The following is a 23,741-nucleotide window of genomic DNA, read 5'->3' on the forward strand; positions in this document are numbered from 1 at the left end:
AACTACCACTTTCACGATGTAGAGCTTTGATAATTGATATCATAAAAGGCATCTATATCACTGTTACTTGAAACAGGGGAAAATTTATGCAGCCAAACATATCTATACATAATTGTCAGTAAAAAAGGGGTTAGGGATCCCAGAGTTCTTAATTTCTAGAGAAGACTCAGGTTGGTCATGACCTCTCTCCTTTGGGCTGGTTATTCTCTTTGAACCATGCAATTCACCAGATGCATGAAGCTGGAGCTCCCAAGCAATGACTCCATATCCAAATATTCTTTTTATATTTTGTAACTAAGAATACCTTATCCACACTGTTTCTGCTGGGGCACAGAGTGAGAATTCTGATTACTGCAAGTAAAGCATTTAAACTTGAGGTTGTGGTCTATTCACTCCAAGGTGGAAGAGTAAAGTTGTAAGCGCTTAATACTGGGGCTTATAAAGGTTTAACCACCCATATTTCCCACACTTTGCAAATGCCGCACTTATTTCTGTTTTAAACTCTGCTGGGAGCTCCAAGAGTGAGTCAGGCCCCCACACTTTTGAATTCAGACAATCACCCATTTTTCTTCTGCAGTTTCCTACACATGTGGGACTTCAGAATTAACTTATATTCCCAAATATTTCCCAAAAGAAACAGCATGCTGCTGTATCTGAAATAGCAGTACTGCAGTACCTCTGGTTAAGAACTCAATTCGTTTCAGAGGTCCGTTCTTAACCTGAAACCATTCTTAACCTGAGGTACCACTTCAGCTAATGGGGCTCCCACTGCCACCACACCACTGGCGCACGATTTCTGTTCTCATCCTGAGGTATAGTTCTTAACCCGAGGTACTACTTCCGGGTTAGTGGAGTCTGTAAGCCGAAGTGTTTGTAACCCGAAGCGTTTGTAACCTGAGGTACCACTGTACAGTGGTACCTCTGGTTGCAGACGGATCCCGAGGTTTTTGCAACCTGAGGACTGCTTCTGCACATGCACAGACCATCTACCGCTTTTGTGCATGCTCACACAGCAAAACCTGGTAAAATACTTCTGGGCTTGCCGTGCGTGCATCCCGAAGTTTATGTAACCAGAGGGTTACGTGAACGGAGGTTTGACTGTATTATTATTTTTTTAGACCAGGTACTTCTGGTGTTGAGAAGGAGGAAAAGGTCACTGCTTGGACATGAGAGGTTTTTTTTTGGTGTTTTTATGTGCCAATCTATATTCCCCCCCCCCACCCCAAACCAGATCTCTGTAGTCTGCACACAGTTCAATGGACTTAATGCTGTATTCATTCTGGATACAAGCAACATGCAAACCGCAGTAGTAGTTCTGTATTCTCAGGTACAATTTGGGCTTATCTTTAATTATAAGAGGATACTAATTCGGCACTTTCAGGGTAGAGGTTCTAGCAAATTGGATTGAGGATTACCACCTCCTGCTCTTCTGAAAGATCCAAGACAAATTAAATCAGCCCCAGAAGGTCTCTCCTGACAGACTTTTAGTATTGACTTTTCATTATATTGTGAAGAGATTTCTAAAAATAACTTCTCTAACACCAGCAGTGAAAATGTATAACTGAAAAGGTAAGGGGTTCAGCAGAAAGAAAAGAAAAATGGTTTACTGTTAGAAGAACATAGAAAAGTCAATGTGTTCCTTTCCCTCCACTTCTTCCCTTGGCAGTGAGCACAACATAATTGCATTTGAACAGGGTAGCCAATATGGTGACTCCCACAACTTGTTAAACTGCAACTCCTATCTGCCCCAGTGAGACTGGCCAATGGTCAGAGATGCGGAAAGTTGTAGTCCAGCAACATTTGGAGGGTACCATGTAAGCGACCCCCTGTCTTAGAAATATAACTATTTCTATGTTTTTATATTGAGTCAGATGGGTGGACTGTAAAGCTTGCATTCTCAGAATTAACACTTTTCCAGTACCCTTCTGTTAATTCAGTTGTCTCAACTATTCTTTTCCCAGATCTCTCTTCTTGCTTCTATGTTCTGATAGTTCTTTAAAATGACAACCTGGTACATCTCCATATACTGTACAGTTACACTAGAGTCTGTCACCCCTGCTTGCTCCACTCACCAACCCCTTTGCTAACTCCCCTCCCCCTTGGCTACCCCCTCACAGCTAGCTCAAACCTCCCCTCACCCTATAGCTTCACAACTCATCTTACCCGACCCCTCAGAATAGCACAAGTTGAGTCCAGTTTTTTAGGCCATTACAAACAAAGGCCCAGTCTCACTAAAGATAATATGCACAGTGGAAGACGGGATATGTGTGTGTGAAACCGAAGTTCACTTCTATATCCCGTTCTACATATCACGGTCACATGTGAACTGGCCAACAGAGGTTTGTCGACACTACTGGAAATCAGTGCATTTCTTAAAATACCATCCTGGATTGAAGAGGTTTCAAACTGTAGCTCTTTGGTTTACAACTACCCCTAGGCCAAAAGGCAACTACCAATCCAAGAAATAAATAAAATGAGTAAACAGAAAATAGTAGCCACTTACACATCACCAGAAGAAAAGACTAAAAAGAACACTGATTTCTTAAAATGTGCATATTTAGATGCAAATTTAGTAACAATTGCAATACTTTAAATAGAAATACAACACATCTCACCAGCCTTCTGCCCAAGTACTAATTGTTGATGCACAACTTCAATGCCTCAGCCCTGCCTTCTTATCGTTCTTTGTTTTAAAACTGTACTTGGACTATACAGTCCTTCAAGTAGAGGACTATCTTCTGTTAAAGTAGGACACATGACGACCCAAATCTAGAGTATTGTTTTGTTGCCTTACTGATCATTGTGGATGCTTCATCTTATACAAACGATTTATGTATCCATACATTAACATATACTTGATGACGTAACTTAACTTGCTCAACAGCGTTCTAATGTTGCGGACATGTGCAACTGTAGAAACTCTTCAGCTTTTTAAAAGAGTTCATAACTAGCATACTAGCAAATAGTACCCACATATACTAAGGAGCAACCCAGTTGTACTAGCAATAATTTAAATATTGTAAGAAAAAACGAAAACTAAATGGACAACAGAAACAGAATATTGGGAGAAAAGTATATGAGGCAAATTTCCTGAAAGCAGCACAACCCACAAGTGCAGACAGCTCTTTTCAGTTTTAGATGTTCTAAAGGGGTGGGGGGAGAGTATGCTAAATTCAGTCTTATCAATAATCAAAGGTTAGCAGATGCTGAAGGTTCTTCTGTGCACTTCCCATTCATGCTAATGAGATTCCTTGCTAATTGATATTTCTTTTCATATTGCTACACTGGGGGGGGGGGATCTGAAAACATTCTGTAACATTCTGTATAGTTTAGATGTGCAACTTCCAGTTTCATTAACTAGAATTTCCTTTGCACGGTGAGAGCTTTATGAGAAAAAGACACGACGAGGAACCTAGATGACGATGTTCTCAATTTCAAATGTGCTATACTTAGCAATACTGTATGAGCAATGCTCATTTAGCAGGTAGGCTAAAGACTGTATAACACAGCTCTGTTTGCCATTTCCCAACACTGGAGCAAGAGGATGACAAGTCATCAGTGAGCTGTTACAAATGGGGGTTATGCAAGGAAGTATACAGACCAAGTTATAACTACATGAGCCATATCTAGTAGGGTAAAAGTAAAATATAATAAGTGAAAAGTGGTCCAGTTCAGATATAACATTAAACCATGGTTTAACATTGCCAAAAAGGGCCTACTCTAGCCTTGGGCTCAAGTGAAGATCGGAAGCAACCTCATACTGAACCAAACCATTGGTCCACCTAGCCTACTATTGTTGACACTGACTGGCAGTGACTCTTCAAGGTTTTGGGTGGGTGGTATTTCCCAGCCCTACTTGGAAATGCCAGGGATCGAAGTGCAACCTTCTGCATGCAAAGCCTGTGCTCTACCACTGAGCTGTAGCACTTTCCCTAAATGATAAATTATGAGTTAGTATTACATTGAAACCAGCTTACTATCTAACCCAAACAGTAAGTTAGGAATCCTTGATGCAAATGCAGATGATTAACTGATGATGGATGCAGTCTCAGTAGCCATTCTAATTCCCCGTCTGAACTATGTAGATCTGTTAAGCTTGGATGCCTTCCATCACACACACACACCGCCCCCACCACTTTCTGTAAGATATCAGCCTTCAAATAGCACATCTGTGTTAAAAAGGTAATTGTGTGGTGGACACTCAGCTTCACACTGACGGCCACTTGTGAAAAGTATCTCATACAAACCAGGTGATTTTTTTTAACTACAACAGAACCCTTCCCTTTCCCTTTCCAATTGGTAAGGACTCTGATCCAAGGGAGTCTCTTGCTGGTAGGACAGGTAATAATTGTTGGTCTGCCTCCCTGTCTGCAACTCCCAATACCACTTCCAACACTGCTCTGGTTTTCCAGTGCTCCAGAGCAACATTTTAGAGGAAACAGAAAGGTGGAGGGGAAAAGACAAATCTGCAAAAAAATAAAAATCTCTTCTCCTTCCTGCTTTCTACCAGCAAGAGCAGAGTTCAAAGGAAATTAGGATTCTATCGATCACAACTGTTCTGTGCTATTATTTTGATTGATAATGGTTTGATTTTGCTTTGTTTAATTTGACTGCTTTAAGCTTGTGGGGAAATTAGATAAATATATATAAGATACCCCAATTAATTCTTTGCACACTTTTGAATCAGGCACTTTTATTATGGCCAGTGCAGTTCTGCTGCCATGATCATAAAAAGGTAAAGGTAAAGGGACCCCTGACCATTAGGTCCAGTCGTGACTGACTCTGGGGTTGTGCGCTCATCTCGCATTATTGGCCGAGGGAGCCGGCGTATAGCTTCCAGGTCATGTGGCCAGCATGACAAAGCCGCTTCTGGCAAACCAGAGCAGCACATGGAAACACCGTTTACCTTCCCGCTGTAGCGGTTCCTATTTATCTATTTGCATTTTGACGTGCTTTCGAACTGCTAGGTTGGCAGGAGCTGGGACCAAGCAACGGGAGCTCACCCCGTCACAGGGATTCGAACCGCCGACCTTCTGATCAGCAAGCCCTAGGCTCAGTGGTTTAACCACAGTGCCACCTGGGTTCCTGCCATGATCATATATGAATTCTATTAGCACAGTTACCTCCACGTGCTACTAAACTATGACTCCCATCATCTCACACCACTGACTATGCTGGCTGTGAATGGTGGGAGCTTTAGTGAGAAAGTGGGTGCAATTTTAATCTGCTTTAGTATTTTAACTTCTGTATGTTTTAAAGTAGAGTTGTACTTTTATTCTTGGTTTTAGTCTTTTATCTTTTGTAAACTGCTTGGAGGTTTGTTTGTTTTTTACTATCAAGCAGTATATAGATTTTATGAAACAAGGAAATAGTTAAACAACATCTGGAGGCCACTACACCTGCCACACATGTATCAGATGCTTAGAAAGTCAGAAGAAGATGTATTGTGGTAGGTGCTCACTACAATTTAAATCAAATCTAATATCATTTTTCAGCTATTACATATAATCAAAATCATTCTATCTTGCAAAGATTCTAGGACAAATTATTTTTAAGCTAAAAAGCTTTCCTTCAAGAAATTTCACCCAGGTAAAATACCCAGTTTGGCATGCCCACACCCACACCTGTGTGTGTTTGCGTGCGTGCACACACACACAGACTGCGAGCCTCAATGGTACCTCAACAACCTGGATAGCCCCCCACCCCTCGTAGCTACGGCTCTGGCTATTGTTATCATGAACAAACAAAGAAATTCCTGCAGTGGTCAAAGCTTGCAGGAGCTCCAGGACAGGAAAGATGGGAGACATACAGGAATGTTTTCCATGCTCAGAAATGGAGAAACTGCAATATCCTGAGCTAATCACTATGAGAAAAGTAGTAGCGACTTGTGTAGATCCCTTCGGTTTTCTCTCAACATTTGAACAGTTTCTGTGAAAAATCTACCATCCACCTTAGGGAAGATATTCTTGGGATGATCAAGTGGTTATTTGGTTTAACATTTTCCGAAGGTGGTATGCGCATGACTGCATGATGTGAACCAAGCAGATAGCTCCTCTTATGGACAGCTGTACTATATCTTTGGGCAGGATTAAACGAATGAATGCTGTCACCAGAAGCCTGATCAAGGACTTCTGCTTGCACAACAACTTCTCCTCTCCCTGCACATCCTTCAAATTTGGCTCTGGGGTGTTGGGATTGCTCCTGAAACAGAACATGGCAGGAGGGAGGATAGTGCCATCCAGCAAGATTAAATGTTTGCCCTAATGGAATGATGGTCACATATCTATTGATATATAAATAATTTACAGGATTTTTAGTGAAGCACTTCATACAATGACAAATTCATGTGACCTAGAATAGCATGCAAACAAACCATTTCATAAATCAATTTAAATAATTTTAATTATTTATACTCACACTATTAAGAGGACAGGATATGCACTCCGTTCTGTGAAATCCTTTGGAAATGACAACTGTAAAGGAAGTTCTTTTAAGAAAAGAGTAAAACATTAAAGGCTGGTAGTTTCAAAGATGAAAAAAATATATTATTTGAAAATGTTCTGCTTGGTTCTCAACAGCATTCAGATATATTTACCATAGTCATCAATGTGAAGCATTTTCGTTTCTGTCCTGAATGTTCTTTTCTTTAAGACTGCTTCATTTAATCCAGAATTATTTTCTAATATATAAAATTCTGCAAGAACAAATGACAAGAAAAAGAAACACATATGTGTGTATCAATCGGTATAGTATAAAAATAACAATCCATATTTTTAAGGAGGCTAAACCCAAACCAAATGCATGTTCTAAAAACCTATTTATATAATGGACACTATGAACACTCTTTAGCTCAATTTGTAACACAATTGAATTTGATCCATTGTTAAATACTGATGGTTACCAAATTGAGCATTCTCTTAGGTGGAGCAGGAATAATATTATCTATATAGAGAGAAAAGGATGTTCAGCTGAGTAAGGCCACAAATGATTGCCTTGAGTATTTTCCTATTTCCACCTTTTGATTCTCTGGGGTATGGATGGACAACTAAACTACTGTAGGCCATACCTGCCTGGGGTGTGTTTGGAACTGCCCTGCAGCCTCCCCACCTCAATCCCAAATTAGGCTAAGGGGAAACAAAGCATCTGTTGAATCCAGGACAGGGCAGGTGATTTTCAGGGCAGTAACAGGGCACAGAGAAGGTCCAAAATTCAATCCCTGACATCTCCAGGTAGGGTTGGGAGAGACTCCTGAAATCTTGCAGAACTGCTGCCAGTCAGTGTGAGCAAAAGTGAGTCAGGTGGGCCAATGGTCTGACTTAGCATACAACAAAGTCCTCTGTTCCTATGGTCGTTAATTAAATGAACCAGTGCAGAAAAAGTTATACATCAGGGGATAGCTTGCCCAGTGTGCCAGAATGAAAATAGAAGTTAAACTCTAGTAATGCATTTTTCCAGTGCTCAATTCAGAATGCCACAGAACCTTAACATTACAACATTGTTTGAATTAATATTTTTTAATCCAGCTGTATCTGGATATTTGATTGGTTTTCTCTCAGCTTCAATCTTCGTTTTTCATTTTTTTATATCTCTCCTCATTTAGGGCAACAAGGGATAATCTAGCTAGGAAGTAATTTCTGGGCAGTCAACCAAAATATTGTAATCATTGTTTCAGATACAGTAATTGAAGTAAACTTCAATCGTGTATTTTCTGCTTTATTAATAGAAGAGATTATCTAATTTTGCATTCAGGCATTAGATACGTCATTGGTTTTATCGTAAATGGCAAACAATGATCTCTAGACATTATCCAATTTTCTGCTAAAAAATGCTCTGAACAAACGAAATCTTTCCTTTGAACCTTTGCAGATGGAGACTCTAAAAAGGATCAGAGCCAGACATTGCTTCTTTGTACAAGTATCAAACCATTATGCTGACAACTGCCTAGTCCAGTTAACATAGACAAAAATATTGTACTTTAAAGAGAATATCAAAAAGACTTGAACAAGGGATCATCTGGTTTCAAGTCTTCACCAATTAAAGTGCATTAGTTACATTATCGAAATGATGCACAGCTGCATGGAGTGGACTGAAATGTTACTTTCCATCCATACACTTGCAATTAAATTATATTTAATGCCAAGAATGTTCAAACTAAATGCCAGCAGTACAGTAGTGCTAAAATTAATGAAATGCTCTTATTTATTTTTGAAATTTCAAATAAAAAGGTAAGGAGAACACTGCAAATCCCCAGCTCTGTTGGCAGAAAGAAGTTAGGGAGGAGAGCAGGTGCCTCTTCACTGATAGAAAAGTGTAGATGTGAGACCCTAAATTGGAACCTCTGCTCTCCCAGTGGAGAGCAGAGGCTCCAATATAGGGTCTCACATCTACACTAGCCTGGCCCCACATTGGAACCAAAAGGGATAAAGAAATAAAATAAAAAATCCACATGGGGAAGGTTGTCCATACTTCCTGCCTTGGCCAGGATGAGCCAACAGGATTTTGGATGTGGCAGGTAATATGTCACTTCACACACTCCCAACCCTACTAGGCTTGTACTTTTATATCATCAGTGGAAATTTTTTATTAGAGTAGAAATAATATTGAAGGATTTGTGTGGGTGGGTTTTTATTGGATATATCTTACAGTTTTGGAGAAACACACTGCACACTTTTAAAGAGTTTTGTAATATTGCAGAAGATTAAGAAAAGTAAAATTTGGTTTATTAAACGTAGGTTGAATTAGACAAGTAGCACTCGTAAAACAGCACCTTAATCCAAACTAATTGGATTACAGCTTTAAAGTATTTCAAAGCATATAACAGAGTCCCTGTAACAGGAACTCAATTTGCATAGTTAGTGAAAGGGATCGTGCCATTGTGCCACCTAATTAACGCAAGCATTAACAGGAGTTAAAAGATATACATCTAGTATAACATCAGTCTGCAAAATCCCTGGTATGTTATAGTCACTTGATTAATTTTCCTCTACTCTTATCACTTACAGGGATGTTTATTGCTAGGCTGTAATTAAGATGGGTTTTCATAAATTAATTCTGTGAAGGTCTAAAAGCAGGAGAGAAAATCCACAATGAACAAGTAGTATAGACTTACTTTCAGGATTGCTTGTACTATGCACACTGACAACTGGAACACCAGGTCCTATAACATCAGACAACACACATACAATTAATAAACATAAAATTATAAAATATAGAGGCATCAGCACTTCAGTAGAAAGCAAGCATCTCATGATGCGCTTTAGCAGCTCTGCACTCAGTCCTCCAAACAATTAATGCATGTTCTTCAACACTAAACCCATGAGTAGTCTCGTTAATGCCAGTGCATTACTAGGATAGTCTCATGGTGAATAATACAAGTTTGAGGTACTATTATTATTATCATCTCAATTTTACAGTTGAGAAACTGACACATAGAGCGATTAATAGTCTGATTATAAAAAGTATGGAACACCTGCAGCTACTATTAAATTCAAAAGAGAACAGTGAGTATTCAGCACTTTTCAAAGTCATTTGGAGGCTGTTAGAGATTTAGGGAAAGAACTCAAAAGTAATGTGTCCCAGGCTCAGTTCAAGATTCAAGGGACAGACAACAGTATCACAGTCAAGGACAGTCTGACCTCAATTTGTGTTCTTGCTGCTGCGATTTCTACTGTCCAACAGTCAAGCTGGCTTCTGAATCTGTTTCTTTCTAACCGTGGACTGCTAAGATGAACATAGGAAAACCACACACACACACACCCTTCAGCAGCAGCAAGTTCCTATGCTGTTCCCTGAGATTCATGATAATCATGGCAATTTGAGGATATAGGACAAGTTCTCATGTAACACTAAGCGAAACCATGGTTTAGTGCAAATGAGCAAACATGTGAATGGCAGCAGCAAAGATTGAGACTGCTTTACTGCTCGCACAGTCTTGCTCCTGCTTTGTTGGGTACATCAGAACCCAGCCTTGTGCTTTTTCTCTTCCAGACAAACTATGAGCAGTAAAACAAGAACAAACCTTGATTACACTTTGGGGTTTCCTTGGAGTGACACAAACCATGAGCCTGGGTTCTGACATATCGCTAAGCCAAACCATGGCTTAGGCCTGAGTAGAGCATTAGGACTGAGGAGGGATCAGTCTTGAGAACCTGCACATTTGTCATGGTCATGGTTTGCCTTAGCATTATGTATTAACTGGGCTATAGAGAGCTTATGTCATTTTAGGTCTTTTAGGGACTTAGTGGAGTCTGTTAATAATGGATCCCAATATTTATTTCTACCAAATACAAAATCTGGCATCAGGTTGAGAACTAGGGAATCTTCTATCAGAAAGCAAATGTGGCCCCCGTAACCATGGCTTAGGCTTTAGTGCCATATACAGACTGTTGTCTTTCCTCTACCAATAGAAGAAGAGTTTGGATTTGATATCCCGCTTTATCACTACCCGAAGGAGTCTCAAAGCAGCCAACACTAACCTTTCCCTTCCTCCCCCACAACAAACACTCTGTGAGGTGAGTGGGGCTGAGAGACTTCAAAGAAGTGTGACTGGCCCAAGGTCACCCAGCAGCTGCATGTGGAGGAGCAGAGACACGAACCCGGCTCCCCAGATTACGAGTCTACCGCTCTTAACCACTACACCACACATACATATACGTATGCACTTATAGATAATTCTAGACATATTTTCCATCTCCTTGTCATTGAGCTTTAGCAGGGTTGGGGGTTGGATTGGAAATAAAAAATGTTAAAGCACTGTCCAAGAAAGCTAGTTACATAAACCGGCTCTGAGCTGAGCCACTAGGAGCTTACCCATCACTATTTTGGATGAGTCTGGAACAGAGCTTGCAGAGTGTCCATACTCTTTTACAGGAAGGGGGAACCTATGGCCTTCCAGATATTATCATACTCCAATTGCTATTGGTTGTATAACTGCATATGGCTGCAATCCTGGGATTAACTTTCATTGGCTATTGTGGGGCCCACTTCTGAGAAAAAATGCGTAGGATTGCTCTGCTGCCTTTTTACAGCTTCTGCCTTCCCTCGTGTTCTCTTCTCAGTTCTCTTAGCCAACGCCACATATTTTTATTTCTTTTCTGCAAGGCCCAAGTTCTTTAAATGAACAGTGTAGTATTGTGCCGTGCAGTTGTGGCTACCACATCTGCTGCCAGCTCCTTCCCACCTCTATTCCATAAAGTTCCATGGATTGATGGCATGAAGCTTATGGCAAGATGACAAATGGACAATAAAAAGGCAAAGTGTTGGTTTTTAAAATAAACTGAAATGCAACTAACATCAAACTGAGGAGGCTGGCTTACCTTTACATTGCAGAATGAAATACTTGATAGTTGGGCTAAACTTTGCATTGAAATATGTGCACTGATCTTTCATGAAGTTGCATGAAAGGCATTGGCGATTCAACAATTCAATCGTTGACACACTGAAATGCAAATATATATGCATATATTGACAAAGCACATGTCGACATTTAACAAATATATACAAAGAAGACATTACGATAGCATGCAACATACAGATACACTAGGTTGTAGGCAATGCTGGTGTAATCAGAGTAGACCCATTAAAATTAATGAATCTAAGTTTGTCATTTCTATTAATAACAATGGGTCTACTTTAATATTAGCACTGGATATAACTACCATGAGGACCAGCATACAGGAAACTAGTTTAAAGGGGACAAACTTTTTGTAAATTAATTCATTCGCCCAGTCCCATTTCTGTTTTCCTGAAATGTTTCAATGTATACAAAACATTAACTAGACTCGGTATCAGGATCAGGAGAGAGACTGAAAGCGGCACTCGTTTTATCACAACATACATCACATATATAAAATAACATCCTTTGTAAGACCACAGAATCGTATTGTCTGTTTCTCAGGTAACTGATGGCACATGAATAAGAATGCACGGAGCTATTTCTTCAGACATTAAGGATAACAGGTTTCATAAACAAAGAGGCACAGGTCCTTTCAATCAGTGGGAAAAGATGCTGTTGTTGTTCTGCTTACCTATGTAGCTGTCTTCCTCTTGGTGAACTCTCAGTACTTAAAAAATAACTGGCAATGAAAGAGAAAATTAAATACCTTTAGCTGAGATAATAGTAATTTGTTGTAAAGATAAATAAAATGAGTATCATAACTGCAACATATATATGCAGTAGAGGTTATTTTGTAAAAAAATATCCTATTTTGACAAACTATCACAAAATCTATTGGTACAATTAAGAGATGGATTGCAACATTATTGCCAATAGCACTGAACTGCTATGAATAGAATGCAAGCTGGCTTAAAATTGTCTCTCTCTCTGTGTGTGTGTAGTATAATGTATAAATAATGTATTCTCTTAACCGGGTAGATTAATTCATTCTCACATCAGGTACAGATAAAGGGCCATGTTATGATGTGGAAACCTCAGTATAATAAAAATTCTTCAGAAATTAACTGGTGAAATGTTACAAACTTAGGGAGCAGTCCAAACCAAAGATCCACCAGGATGAGTGGGGCAGGTGAATGCCTGAGCTCAGCCAGGGATATGCGGGCTAAAGTCCCTCATCCGAGCTCAAGCCAGATATATGCCTTTGTAAGACCTAGATCCCGGCTCAGCTGAAGAAAGGGTGTTCTGGTAGCATAGTGGTGGCGAAGCAGGGCCACCTCTATTTCAGACTCATTCGACCTACCCACCTGGTGGAAGCTACACTAGCAAAAAAAGGGTGGTATAATTCAAACTCCACTTTGAAGGGTTGTTTTCCTTCAGCCAGCCTTGGGCATGCTCAGCTGGCAGCAGCCCTGCTCCTGAACAGAGTTTGAAATAGGCATAAGTAAATTATGTTGGCTTCCTACAGTTTGGATTCCTCTGCCTACCGTATAGAAGAATAACAGTCATAGAAACATTTCTTACTTAACCTTCGGGAATGCTTCTTTCCCATGATAATATTGCGAGGGTGGCAGACAAGTCTTTTTATAAGCAAAACGCCCCCAGCACATTCATCCTTACTGACGCTATCCGACATTTATCCCTAAGTATTCTAAAGAACACAATTAATCTGTAGAAGATTTGAGAATGTAATCCAATACATTAGCCTTACAAGTTGTATTCAAGTTATGCTCCTTATTTATAAGAGCCTAGAAAACCCATTTTTTATTTTAATTTTTGTTATTTCTGTTAATGTAGTCAGATGTCACAGTCTATCTCTGCTCTTTATCTGCGAAAGATTCTTCAGTACGTTGAAAGATGAAATGAATTAGCACTGCAATCCCTGTCTGGGGATTGGCATGTCTTAATGGAGGCTGATAGGGCTGGAAAGAGGGGTCCTTTGCCTAATCCAATTCCTCTCCCCACCCCCACCCCAGCCTAGTGTAAAGCAGGGTGGATTGCAATTTAAGTTTCCATTTATATATAGGGCTATATCTTATGGTAGTGCTTGAAAACTAAAGAAATAGTTAATATGGTTTCCAATACAACAGATTTTTATCTTGATAACACATATATTTTACCTGAACAGACAAAGAAAAATAATGCTCACATCTTTTGCGTATATTCATCATATGCCAAGATTTTGATAACTTCCCAGTTTCCTGATGTCAGATGTCGTATACTAAATTGTTCACTCTTGGTCTGTAAGAAAATAAACAACAACAATAGGTATGTCGGTGTCCCCTCCCCCCCTCAAAAACGATTTTCTGTTGCCTCCTGAATTACCTGTAAATATGATTATAATGGCATTTTCAAATGTACAAGTTTAATGCACACAAAATGCACATTAGGAAGACGGTGATCATGACCATGTGCATGAAAGGCATTGCATTCCAAGCATAAATATCTAGCTTGAGCCAGAGATAGATGATCAAAAGTCAGCTTGTGCAATGAGGGCTTTCCTGGTTTGCATGCAAAAATGATACTCTGGCAGGACCTTTGGGAACAGCATTTGATGGGGTATTGTGGAACTGCTGCAAGATGTGGAAATTGGGGGAGGGGAATTGAAGGGGGGGGGTTCTGTGAGGAAGTTTCTGCTCTTATCTGCTTCTGAAAAACATCCCTGGATACAAGCCAGGCTGCATTTCTGAAGGCTGCTAATATGAAGTTCAAGTGTGTGTGTGTACATGTGGAGTGTTAGTTCATTTCAGAATGGTTTTAATCTACAAAAGTCTGGATATGGCAAATGGCAAGAAAAGAACTGACTAATTTATGGGGGGCTACCTATGATCTGCCAGTAGCTGACATTCTTTCAAAGAATGCTAAACTTGTAGGTCTTACTCTAATGCAGCAAGACATTTCCTATGTTCTTACAGAAAAGTAAAAAGAAGAGAAATGCTTGTGGTCTCTTGAAGACAAGCAGAGGTACACAGAGAGACAAGAGATATAAATAGTGAATTAAAAGGGCACTCATTGACAATTGATGTACACAAGGAGCAGAAAATCCCTGTTTCCCATGATCCCCTGGGTGTGAAGGAAAGCCTTCTCTGCCAAAGCAACTATGGAGAATATTAATTGGTTTCAAAATCCGTCCTGTCCTTTCCTCCCCCTTCAAAGTAACTGTGGAAGAAAGTGGACTCAGAGCTGGTATATTATATCTTTGGGTCTGTCCCTCTTGACTCTTGAAGAGACTTGGGAAAGAGGTATGTTCAGAGACAAGAGTGCATTCCATTTGGTCAAGTTTGAGAAGTGGGAGAAATGTGTCACTTAAAGGATAAAGGGACACCTAAGCCAACCATGGTCAGAAAACCCAAGCTGCAAAAAAAGAAGTTTTTTTTAAAAAAATCAAGGGCATAACCTTGTGTTAATATAATAGCAACTTATTTTTATGCACAACCGTGCATTTACTGGAAACTGCAGAACTGACACATACGCTCAAGCCCTGTGTCTTTCTGAAATGATTCGCTATTAATTTCCTTCAATCCTCAGTGACACTCTGGCTACAAGCCACCATGCTATGCGCCCTTAAAATAGCTTATTCCTGTGGGATTCAGTGGAACCAGCATTACACTTTGTCAGTCATTTCTTTTTATTTTTCATGAAGGTGATCTACTTATGCAGAGGAACTATAGCAATTTCTAGCACCAGATAAGTATACTGTACAGTAGTGCTATCCTGATCATGAAAATTAGGCAGCCGCACCATTTGAGCTACTTGTTCACACAGCAGGGTGTTCACTTTACTCATGTGAGAATACTGCAAACGTGAGAGGACAGAAATGGAGAAATAGCAGGGGAAATGTGATCTGTAAATTAACCTTAAATAAGTCTGCTCACTTTGTGGTTTGGGAATATGTTGGGGTTTTTTGTACCTAGTTCTATGTGATAAAAGTCTAATGAAAATAGAAATATATTGTATACAGGTATTGTAAATTCCATATACATTTTAATTTCTATGCATCTCAAATAAAATCAATATATGATGCTAATTTTAATCAGGACTGCACAAAGCTTCTCCGAGGCCTGGGCCAAAACTTTGCTGGTCTCTTCCTATCCAAGATATAAGGCACCTATGTACATGGAATTCTATCATACAATACTCCTTTTAAGCTCCACGTGGAAGGCATGAGCTAACACTGGTTCCTCATCCTATTTAAAGCAGCCTTCTTTCTTATTGCAGCAACAGTGAATTGGTTATGGTGGGAAACCACTTGAAAGTGTTGTAGTTACTGAAAGGGAATTATAATTGCTTCCTTTGTTCAGTGGCGTTTGAAAAGGATTATGTAACCCCAGATGTAGTATCAACCCAGGGAAAAAATGTTTTCTTACTTCTTCCTTAACAACGAAGGTAAACAGTGGTCTAAGTATGATAGCAATTTCCCCCCACCTCTCTCTCTCTCAGTCCCAGACATAGATGAGTAGAACTTCACTACAACCCCCAGCATCCCTCAAAACTGTTGCTGCTCTTGAAGTTCTCCCTGGAATGTCATGAGAGGCTCACATGTAATGGAGAAACTGAGAATTTGGTGGGGCTGCCAAAGAATCGAGGAATGGGAGAGTTGGAAGGGATCACAAGTCATCTAGTCCAATCCCCTGCAATGTAGGAATCAAACCCATGACCCTGAGGCTAAGAAGGAGACTCGGATCCAGAATGTGGCAGCTGGACTGGTGACTGGAAATGGCCACCAGGACTATATAACATCGGACCTAAAAGACCTTTGTTTGCTCCCAATATGTTCCCAAGCATGATTCAGTGTTGGTGCTTTAAAGCTCTAAATGGCCTCAGCCCTGTATGACTGAAAGAGCACCTCCACCTGCATTGTTCAGCCAGGAGACTGATATCCAGCTCCAGGGGCCTTCTGGTGGTTCCCTTCCTGCGATAAGTGAAATTACAGGGGACCAGGCAGTACATTTCCGAGCACAATTCAAAGTGTTGGTGCTGACCTTTAAAGCCCTAAACAGCCTCGGTCCTGTATACATGAGGGAGCGTCTCCACCCCCATTGTTTAGCCCAGACACTGAGATCAAGCGCCGAGGGCCTTCTGGTGGTTCCCTCACTGCGAGAAGCAAAGCTACAGGGAACCAGGCAGAGGGCCTTCTCGGTAGTGGTGCCCGCCCTGTGGAACGCCCTCCCATCGGAGGTCAAGGAGATAAACAACTACCTGACATTTAGAAAACACCTAAAGGCAGCCTTGTGATATTTTAATGTATTTTGGTATTTGCTGGAAGCCGCCCAGAGTGGTGGGGGAAACCCAGCCAGATGGGCAGGGTATAAATAATAAATAATAATAATAATAATTTGTCTTTTAGAAGCCAACTGAAGGCAGCCCTGTATAGGGAAGTTTTTAATGTTTGATGTTTTATTGTTTTTAATATTTTGTTGAGAGCTACCCAGAGTGGCTGGGGCAACTCAAACAGATGGGCAGCCTATTCTTAATCTTATTCCCATGCTCTACCGAATGAGCTATCAGGTGGGTTATGGCAGAACAGAGTCTCAAACAAAGATGTGCTCTTGTTCACACTCTTGTTTCAGCGACATCTATGCTGGCTTGGTCATGTCCACAGAATGGAAGATGGCAGGATCCCCAAGGAGGTGTTCTATGTGTAGCTGGCTTCAGGCACCAGGCCTGCTGGCCAACCAACTATGTGTTATAAAGACCTCTCTGGTTCCAAGCCTTATATATATACATTTGTATGAGATTCCATTCAGAAGGACTGACATTTCAGTAAATGTTAATAGGATCTGAGCAACTGAGATTCACCCTGCCTATGGAAAGAATGCTAGAATATCTCTTAATTACTTTAAAAATGTAATCAACTGAATAAAAAGAAAATAAGATGTTCCAGCATTATCCAAAGTATAACACACAGGGAAACACGTTAGGAGCATTTACTGACAGATCACAATAATCACGCAAAGCTTCAGTACTGCCGCTGTGGCTTCCCATGGCTTTTAAAATCCCATGACATTTCACAGAATGTTCCTCTAATTACTACAGAAACATTAAATGAAATGCCACAGACAGTTGTCATATATTTCTGTCAGTACAAATGTATAAAGTACAATAAATGTGCACTTTAAAATCTACAATCTCAAGATCAATAGCATGGTATATAGGAGCAACATATCAGGTGGTGGGGAAACACACTGAAAATACAAATCCAGCACATACATTTCAAAGTCAAGTCGGCACATTCCCCAGTAGACCTTGGCTGAGTCTAGACTTGCAGCAGAATGAAGTGGGTTGGAAATGAAGGATAGCATGAGCGTTGATTCTTTAAACTACTGGTGGGCAATAGCACTTTTGATAGTTACTTCATACAAAGCAAAAACAAAACAACCCTCCGCGTCAATTAAAAATTAGCCCTCTCCTGTTGCTATATGGCCCCATGCCCTCCCCTCTCCAAGTCTGCTCTGGAGGGTAGGGTGGACTCCCAGAACAGTGCATGTGGGGAGGACAGGGGAGATCATTTTGGAAGCTTGCACTAATCAAACGTTCTCTTTAGTGCTAGTGCCTCACAACGGTTCTAGCTCAGCTCTTTGCTTTTTTTTTTTTTTTTGCTGCTTTTCCTACTGGTATTTGTGCTACATTTTTAATGTAAGGAAGCAATAAAATAATGTGATCTACGACTAGTAATATATCATTTCACCATACTACTACACACTGCACCCTACTGTCACATTCTGCTGAATGTGTAGACCAGGTCTTTGTTTCTTCCAAGTAAGTACAACCAGTGCTTTTTTTGTGGGGCTATTCAAGGGTGCACCCTACTACTGCCACCTCCCACCTCCCCACATGTTAAAAGTGTGGCACATACTGTAACAACTTCATGGAAAGTACCAGCACCATTTTTTCAAACAACGCAAAACAAAACAAAAGCACAGAGTACAATGTCCTGAGATACTCAAAATGGTTCCAAATGCTTCATTCACTGGCTTCTTTGCAAGTGCATTTTCATGAAACAGTGAAGGAATATTTAATCATTCGCTGGCTTTCTTGCCAAATCAAATCACCACACTCAACCTGCTGGGAGAATGCTTTTCATCATTTCAGAGGACAGAGCTATGCATCATTTGAAGTGTTCTGTGATTACGATTTTTGTTAATACCTACAAATCAGAGACTAAAATCAGAATATATTTGGAGTAGCGTGCAACTCAAGGCATGTACGTTGCTTCAAAAGACATTTAAGTGATGGTATAATTAATTACAGACTTGTGCAATTATGAACTTGAAATTGTGAAAATAAACTTACCTGAACATTAAACATGGCAATATGATGGAATTCACCACGACCACCTTGCTTAACAGGAACTGTCATAAAGAATTTATTGCCATCTTTAGAAAAAACTGGCTCCTCATTCTATAAAAATGAAATAGAATCAGAATTCTGAAATTTTCTGTTAAACACTATGCTTGCCCGAGGGATCATATTACACCAATCCTGTAGTAGCACAGGTTACCAATTTATCTCCAGGCACAACTGATAGTATTGGTGGCTCCCTTTAAAATCCTAAATGGTTTAAATCCAAGATAACTTATGGGCCCCCACCTACCATTCATCTTGCTAACTCCCTACGATGAGAAATAGGGAGGAATACTCCTGTCTAAGGTGGAATCACATCCCTATACATGTGAAAAGCCATGTGACTCTTGCCTGGTACATTAAATGCTATTAATTAAGATCAGACAGCTGTATACACCTGACACTGCTCCTCTGCACCTGTTCCAGAATATCTGCTTGAAATGCCATCCCAATACCCTTGCGAGTTCAGTGCACTTCCAGAATTTGTAATACTTCTGCAGTTACTCCAATGCTTAAAAACCATTTTGTTTGCTTCTCTTAAATTAACCTTTAATTCTTTTTCAGATTAATGGATCGACATAGTCTGGTTTAAAATGTGGACATTTACCAACATTTTATTAACAGCCAATATATTAATGATATACATTTTTCATTCAAAGCAATTAATAATATAAGTACCTGTTTAGAAAGCCACACTTCAGATGTAAACTCGTATTTCTAAAAAGAAATATATATAAAGTTATAAAATACATATACAAAATCTTGCTAATTGAAAATCATTGCATTGTGCATTTTCCTCTGTTACCTATTTAAAATGCCACACAAACAGGAATAACAGCAGATTGCACTTTGAACCACATAGTTCCTATAACACAGGCCTTTTTAAGAGAGAGAGCACATGCAATTTCTTTGTTGAAAACACTGCCTTTTGATTTGTTTCCATGCATCAAAGTGCTGCTGCTGACCTTTGCTTAGGATGTTGAAGAACCACTTTCCCCTGTTGGAGTCTGCTGCCAATTGGGCTAGTCTTTGGAAGCTCTCTTGTGTGTCTCAACATCCCCAGAAATATGCTTATTTGAGATGGAGGGAGGACTTTTTTGGGGGGGGGGTTAGCTGCACCAAGGCTTTCAAACCAGCTTCCAATGGAAACCCATGTTGTCTCCTCAGCAGTGGCCTTTCAAAAACCTCCCCTTTTTAGAAGGGGTTTTGGCTGTAAACTGCTGGAATCGGTATTGACTGTGAATATTTGAATTTTTTTAAAATTGATGCATTATGTTATTATATCCCGCTACTGTTTTAATGTTAGGTTGTAAAGTACAGTGGTACCTCTGGTTGTGTCCACTTCAGGTTGCGTCTTTTCAAGTTAAGAACTCAGCAACCCCGGAAGTGTTTACTTCCGGGTTTTGCCGCGCGCACACACGCAGAAGCATTCTTTGCGCTTTGCGCATGTGCAGAAGCACCGCTCTGGTTGTGGACTTTTCGGGGTGCGAACGGCACCCCGGAACAGATCATGTCCGCAACCAGAGGTACCACTGTATAATTTTAAAATTTACATGTTCCTGGCTAATTTATGTTTTTATTTTCTTTCGTAAGCTGCTTTGAGCTCTTCGGATAAGAGACAGGATACAAGTATTTTTAATAAATGAATTGTATCCTACAGAAGATTAAATTAAAAGTTGTATCCTACAGAAGATTAAATTAGCTACTGACCCCCCTCAGGTGCTAAGACTGGCAGAAGGGCTCTCTCTCTCTCTCTCTCTCTCTCTCTCTCTCACACACACACACACACACACACACCAAAGTGCAGGGAATAGTGGCCTGGAAACTGCATTTTCATCTAATTGCATCTAGCATCTTCGTTCTTGACAGTTAAGGAGTTTTGATTTATGAGACCTTCTTTTGCTAATTTTGTACTGTTCTGGCAATAATGGTTTTACTTGCTTTTACAAGTGTAACTGTTTTATCTGTTCCTCTAATTGCCTGTTATATTGGTATAACCCAACCTGGATTCTTATAGTGAAGGGAAGGTAAGAAATCTTATAAACAACTGAATAGGTAAATTAAATAGCATGTACTCTGTACTCAGCTCTGATCTAACTCCTGGAAAGCTTTGGATTGGTCACCACTAATTTGAGAAGGAAGGCTTTTAAAAACCTGTGTCATTTGTTTGGATATGAATGTGTATTTTGATAGCTAGCATTTCAATGCTAGTATACTGGAAGCATACAAACAATGAGCAATACACCTATATACAGTGTCTTTGCAATATAGCTCTGTCACACAATATCAAATAATGTTTGATTTTATTAATTATTTCAGCCCATCATAACTGAATAATTTATTTTATGGTTCTTTTGGTTAACAATTATACAATATGAAAATGAAATATATAGATTAGCTAACTGTTCAGTGAAAAAAAGTGAGCAAATGTGTGTGCTTGAATAATATTTACAAAAAGTGTGTTATTAGGAAACATTTCTAAAATGCGTGTTTACAGTAGTAAGGCTGGAGTTCTAAATCTCCTGCTATTTTTTATGATTCTCAGCCTTACTCTGAGAGTTGAACTCGTACATTTTGCTTAGACATAAATCACACTTATGTCAATAACTCTGATAATGAAGAGTACTCTTGTGGTTACTAACACTGCTGGAACACAGATTTATCTTTGGCTAAAGGGCCAATTATTGCTGCTGCTGTTTGCTAAGTGCTTCCAAAGACCCTACTGAGAATCCAAATGTTTCCTCGGTGTATTGAGTTTTGGCAGGTAGAAATCTGTGTGGAACTCATGCTTCCGCTCCACACACCCAGCTGCCCTCTCTACTAGATGATCATGCCCAACTTTTGAGAGGAAGTAAAAGCATGGCAGCGGGGCAGGTGTTTGTGTGTGTTTCCATTCAGAACAATGTGTTCCACATTATTTCAACCACAAGGCGAATTCTAACTCATGCAAATGAACTGGCCTCTGGCACTGGCAGTAAAAATTAAAAATAAGGACCAAAAGCATGTGATCTGCATACAGTGACAATAACTGTAAATCTATCCTATGAAAACGATAAAAAATAAATTGCATACCATGCTACAAGCACCAGTTGTCGTCTCACACACTGTAAGGATGGACAGGTTCTGAGGTCTGTTTAACCACCGCACGACAGTTTTAGTATTGCTGACCCACTTCACCATCATTATGTAATATTCTCTGTGGCAGATACACATTTAAAATTACAGTAGTTATATTGTTCCCACATAAGCTGTGAAATCACATCCTGTGTGCTGTGTTGAAGGACACTGATCCATTATTCCACTCAGCATCATACTGCTAACAAACCACATTCCAAGACCACATTCAGATTCAACATGCAAAACATACATAGCAAAATTATTGTACAGTGACTGTACTGTATTTTACAAAATTGACATAACAATTGGTTTACTGGTTTCTGACTGTCATGTTGCTCTTAACAACTTAGGTTGCCTTATGTTTTACAGTTTTGCTTTAGGTTTTATAACAAACAGTATTTTCAGTGATATGAAGTAGTCAGGAATAATGTAAAATGCCAAGGACATTCTGCAAACACTCTGTGCAAAAAGGGTAGACGACAAAGCAGCACAGATACTTGATTCCATGGGGGGAAAAGAAAAGAAAAATAATAATAATCCCCAGCACTGTATTGCCAAATAGATTGCCTGCCTGCAAACATTTGTAGCTAAATCGGTTTTATCAGTGGTACAGAAAAATGCTCTCTCCTTCTAAATCCTTGTAAGATTGCCATGATGAAACTGTTACCAAGACCACCTAGTACAATCTGTCATGTCTAGGCAGCTCAGTACATTATTTGTGGCTACTGACAAACATCTATCACCTATCATACTCTACGAGCAGACTCCTTACCCACAAGACCTTCTATGGGAAATGTGGGCCATTGAGGAGGCTGCGACACTCAATGCTATTACTGGGGTGGGTTTAAAGTAAATGAAGGATACGCATAATTGTAACCATATTAAGGTAAGTATCACTCCAAATCCACACACACCCAAAAATCAGGGAATATTTCACATTTTCTCTCATTTTTACAGGAAATTTCCAATGTTCAGGGGTGATGACTTTTCACCTTTCTCTTCCACATAAAAGCCTCCGAATCAGCACCCCCCTAATTTAAGCTACTCTAGGAACCTGGGATGCAATTTTCAATTACTGTACTGAATGAAGCACATTTTAGCAAGAGGATCATAGCATATGGCTAGCATGATATTAATGTAGATTTGATTAAATGTTCATTATTGTTTTTACTGAAATATATATACCTATATTTCCAAACTGTAGGAATGATGAATCACACTATATATAGATATAGGTATAAATATAGATATGTGCACACACACAGAGGTATTTCTACAGATGTGCATGCAAAGACTGAGAGATACAGTTCAGAACAACATAGATGAATGAATGAATGAATGAATGAATTCATAGTTGAATATGCCCTGACATCTGTAGCATTTGGGAATGTTTTACTACTCATTCCACCTGATGTTTAGCTCCTATTTGATTAGAAAGGAACTTTAACAAGTTATCTTTTTATTCATCACATACCATCTCTTTGGGAAAGTATGTTTTAGTGCTTTCCCCCTTTTAATTTGATGATTCAAATTGTTTGCATTCAAATGCATTCTAATACATTTATTAGAATAAAAAACTGTCAGAATCCAGCCTGGGTTATCCAAACCCCAACAGCACAGAGCAAGACCAAGACAGAAATCTTAACATACACAGTCATTAGAGTAAGGACTGTTTTCAATGTATATAAAATAACACACAATTTCTGTGGAGTGGGGGAAGGAGAGATAGAAATTGGACAATCTGTCTCTCACACCCACACCCACACCATATATGTGTATGGTTTATACTGCTTTAGAGCAGCAATATTCAATAACCAGAGCATGATTTCATAGATAAAATGGATTTTCCTAGAAATGTACCTGGTCCTCAAGGCTTCTGTAAAGTAAC

At 39.6% G+C, this 23,741-nt stretch overlaps 1 protein-coding gene across 1 annotated transcript in view; it reads right to left on the reverse strand.

Annotated features, from left to right (window-relative positions):
* DPP10 (dipeptidyl peptidase like 10) overlaps positions 1-23,741 on the reverse strand; it is a 228,481-nt gene that overhangs the window by 23,831 nt on the left and 180,909 nt on the right. The window contains exons 11-19 of the mRNA XM_035130088.2: positions 21,809-21,932; positions 19,415-19,453; positions 18,686-18,793; positions 13,542-13,633; positions 12,027-12,074; positions 11,316-11,437; positions 9,110-9,157; positions 6,596-6,694; positions 6,418-6,487 (exon numbers count right to left, since the gene is read on the reverse strand). Of these exons, the coding sequence (XP_034985979.1) occupies positions 6,418-6,487; positions 6,596-6,694; positions 9,110-9,157; positions 11,316-11,437; positions 12,027-12,074; positions 13,542-13,633; positions 18,686-18,793; positions 19,415-19,453; positions 21,809-21,932 (750 nt within the window). The remainder of the gene's footprint in view (positions 1-6,417; positions 6,488-6,595; positions 6,695-9,109; positions 9,158-11,315; positions 11,438-12,026; positions 12,075-13,541; positions 13,634-18,685; positions 18,794-19,414; positions 19,454-21,808; positions 21,933-23,741) is intronic.

Source organism: Zootoca vivipara, chromosome 1, assembly GCF_963506605.1.
Source record: "Zootoca vivipara chromosome 1, rZooViv1.1, whole genome shotgun sequence".
Lineage (NCBI taxonomy): Eukaryota > Metazoa > Chordata > Lepidosauria > Squamata > Lacertidae > Zootoca > Zootoca vivipara.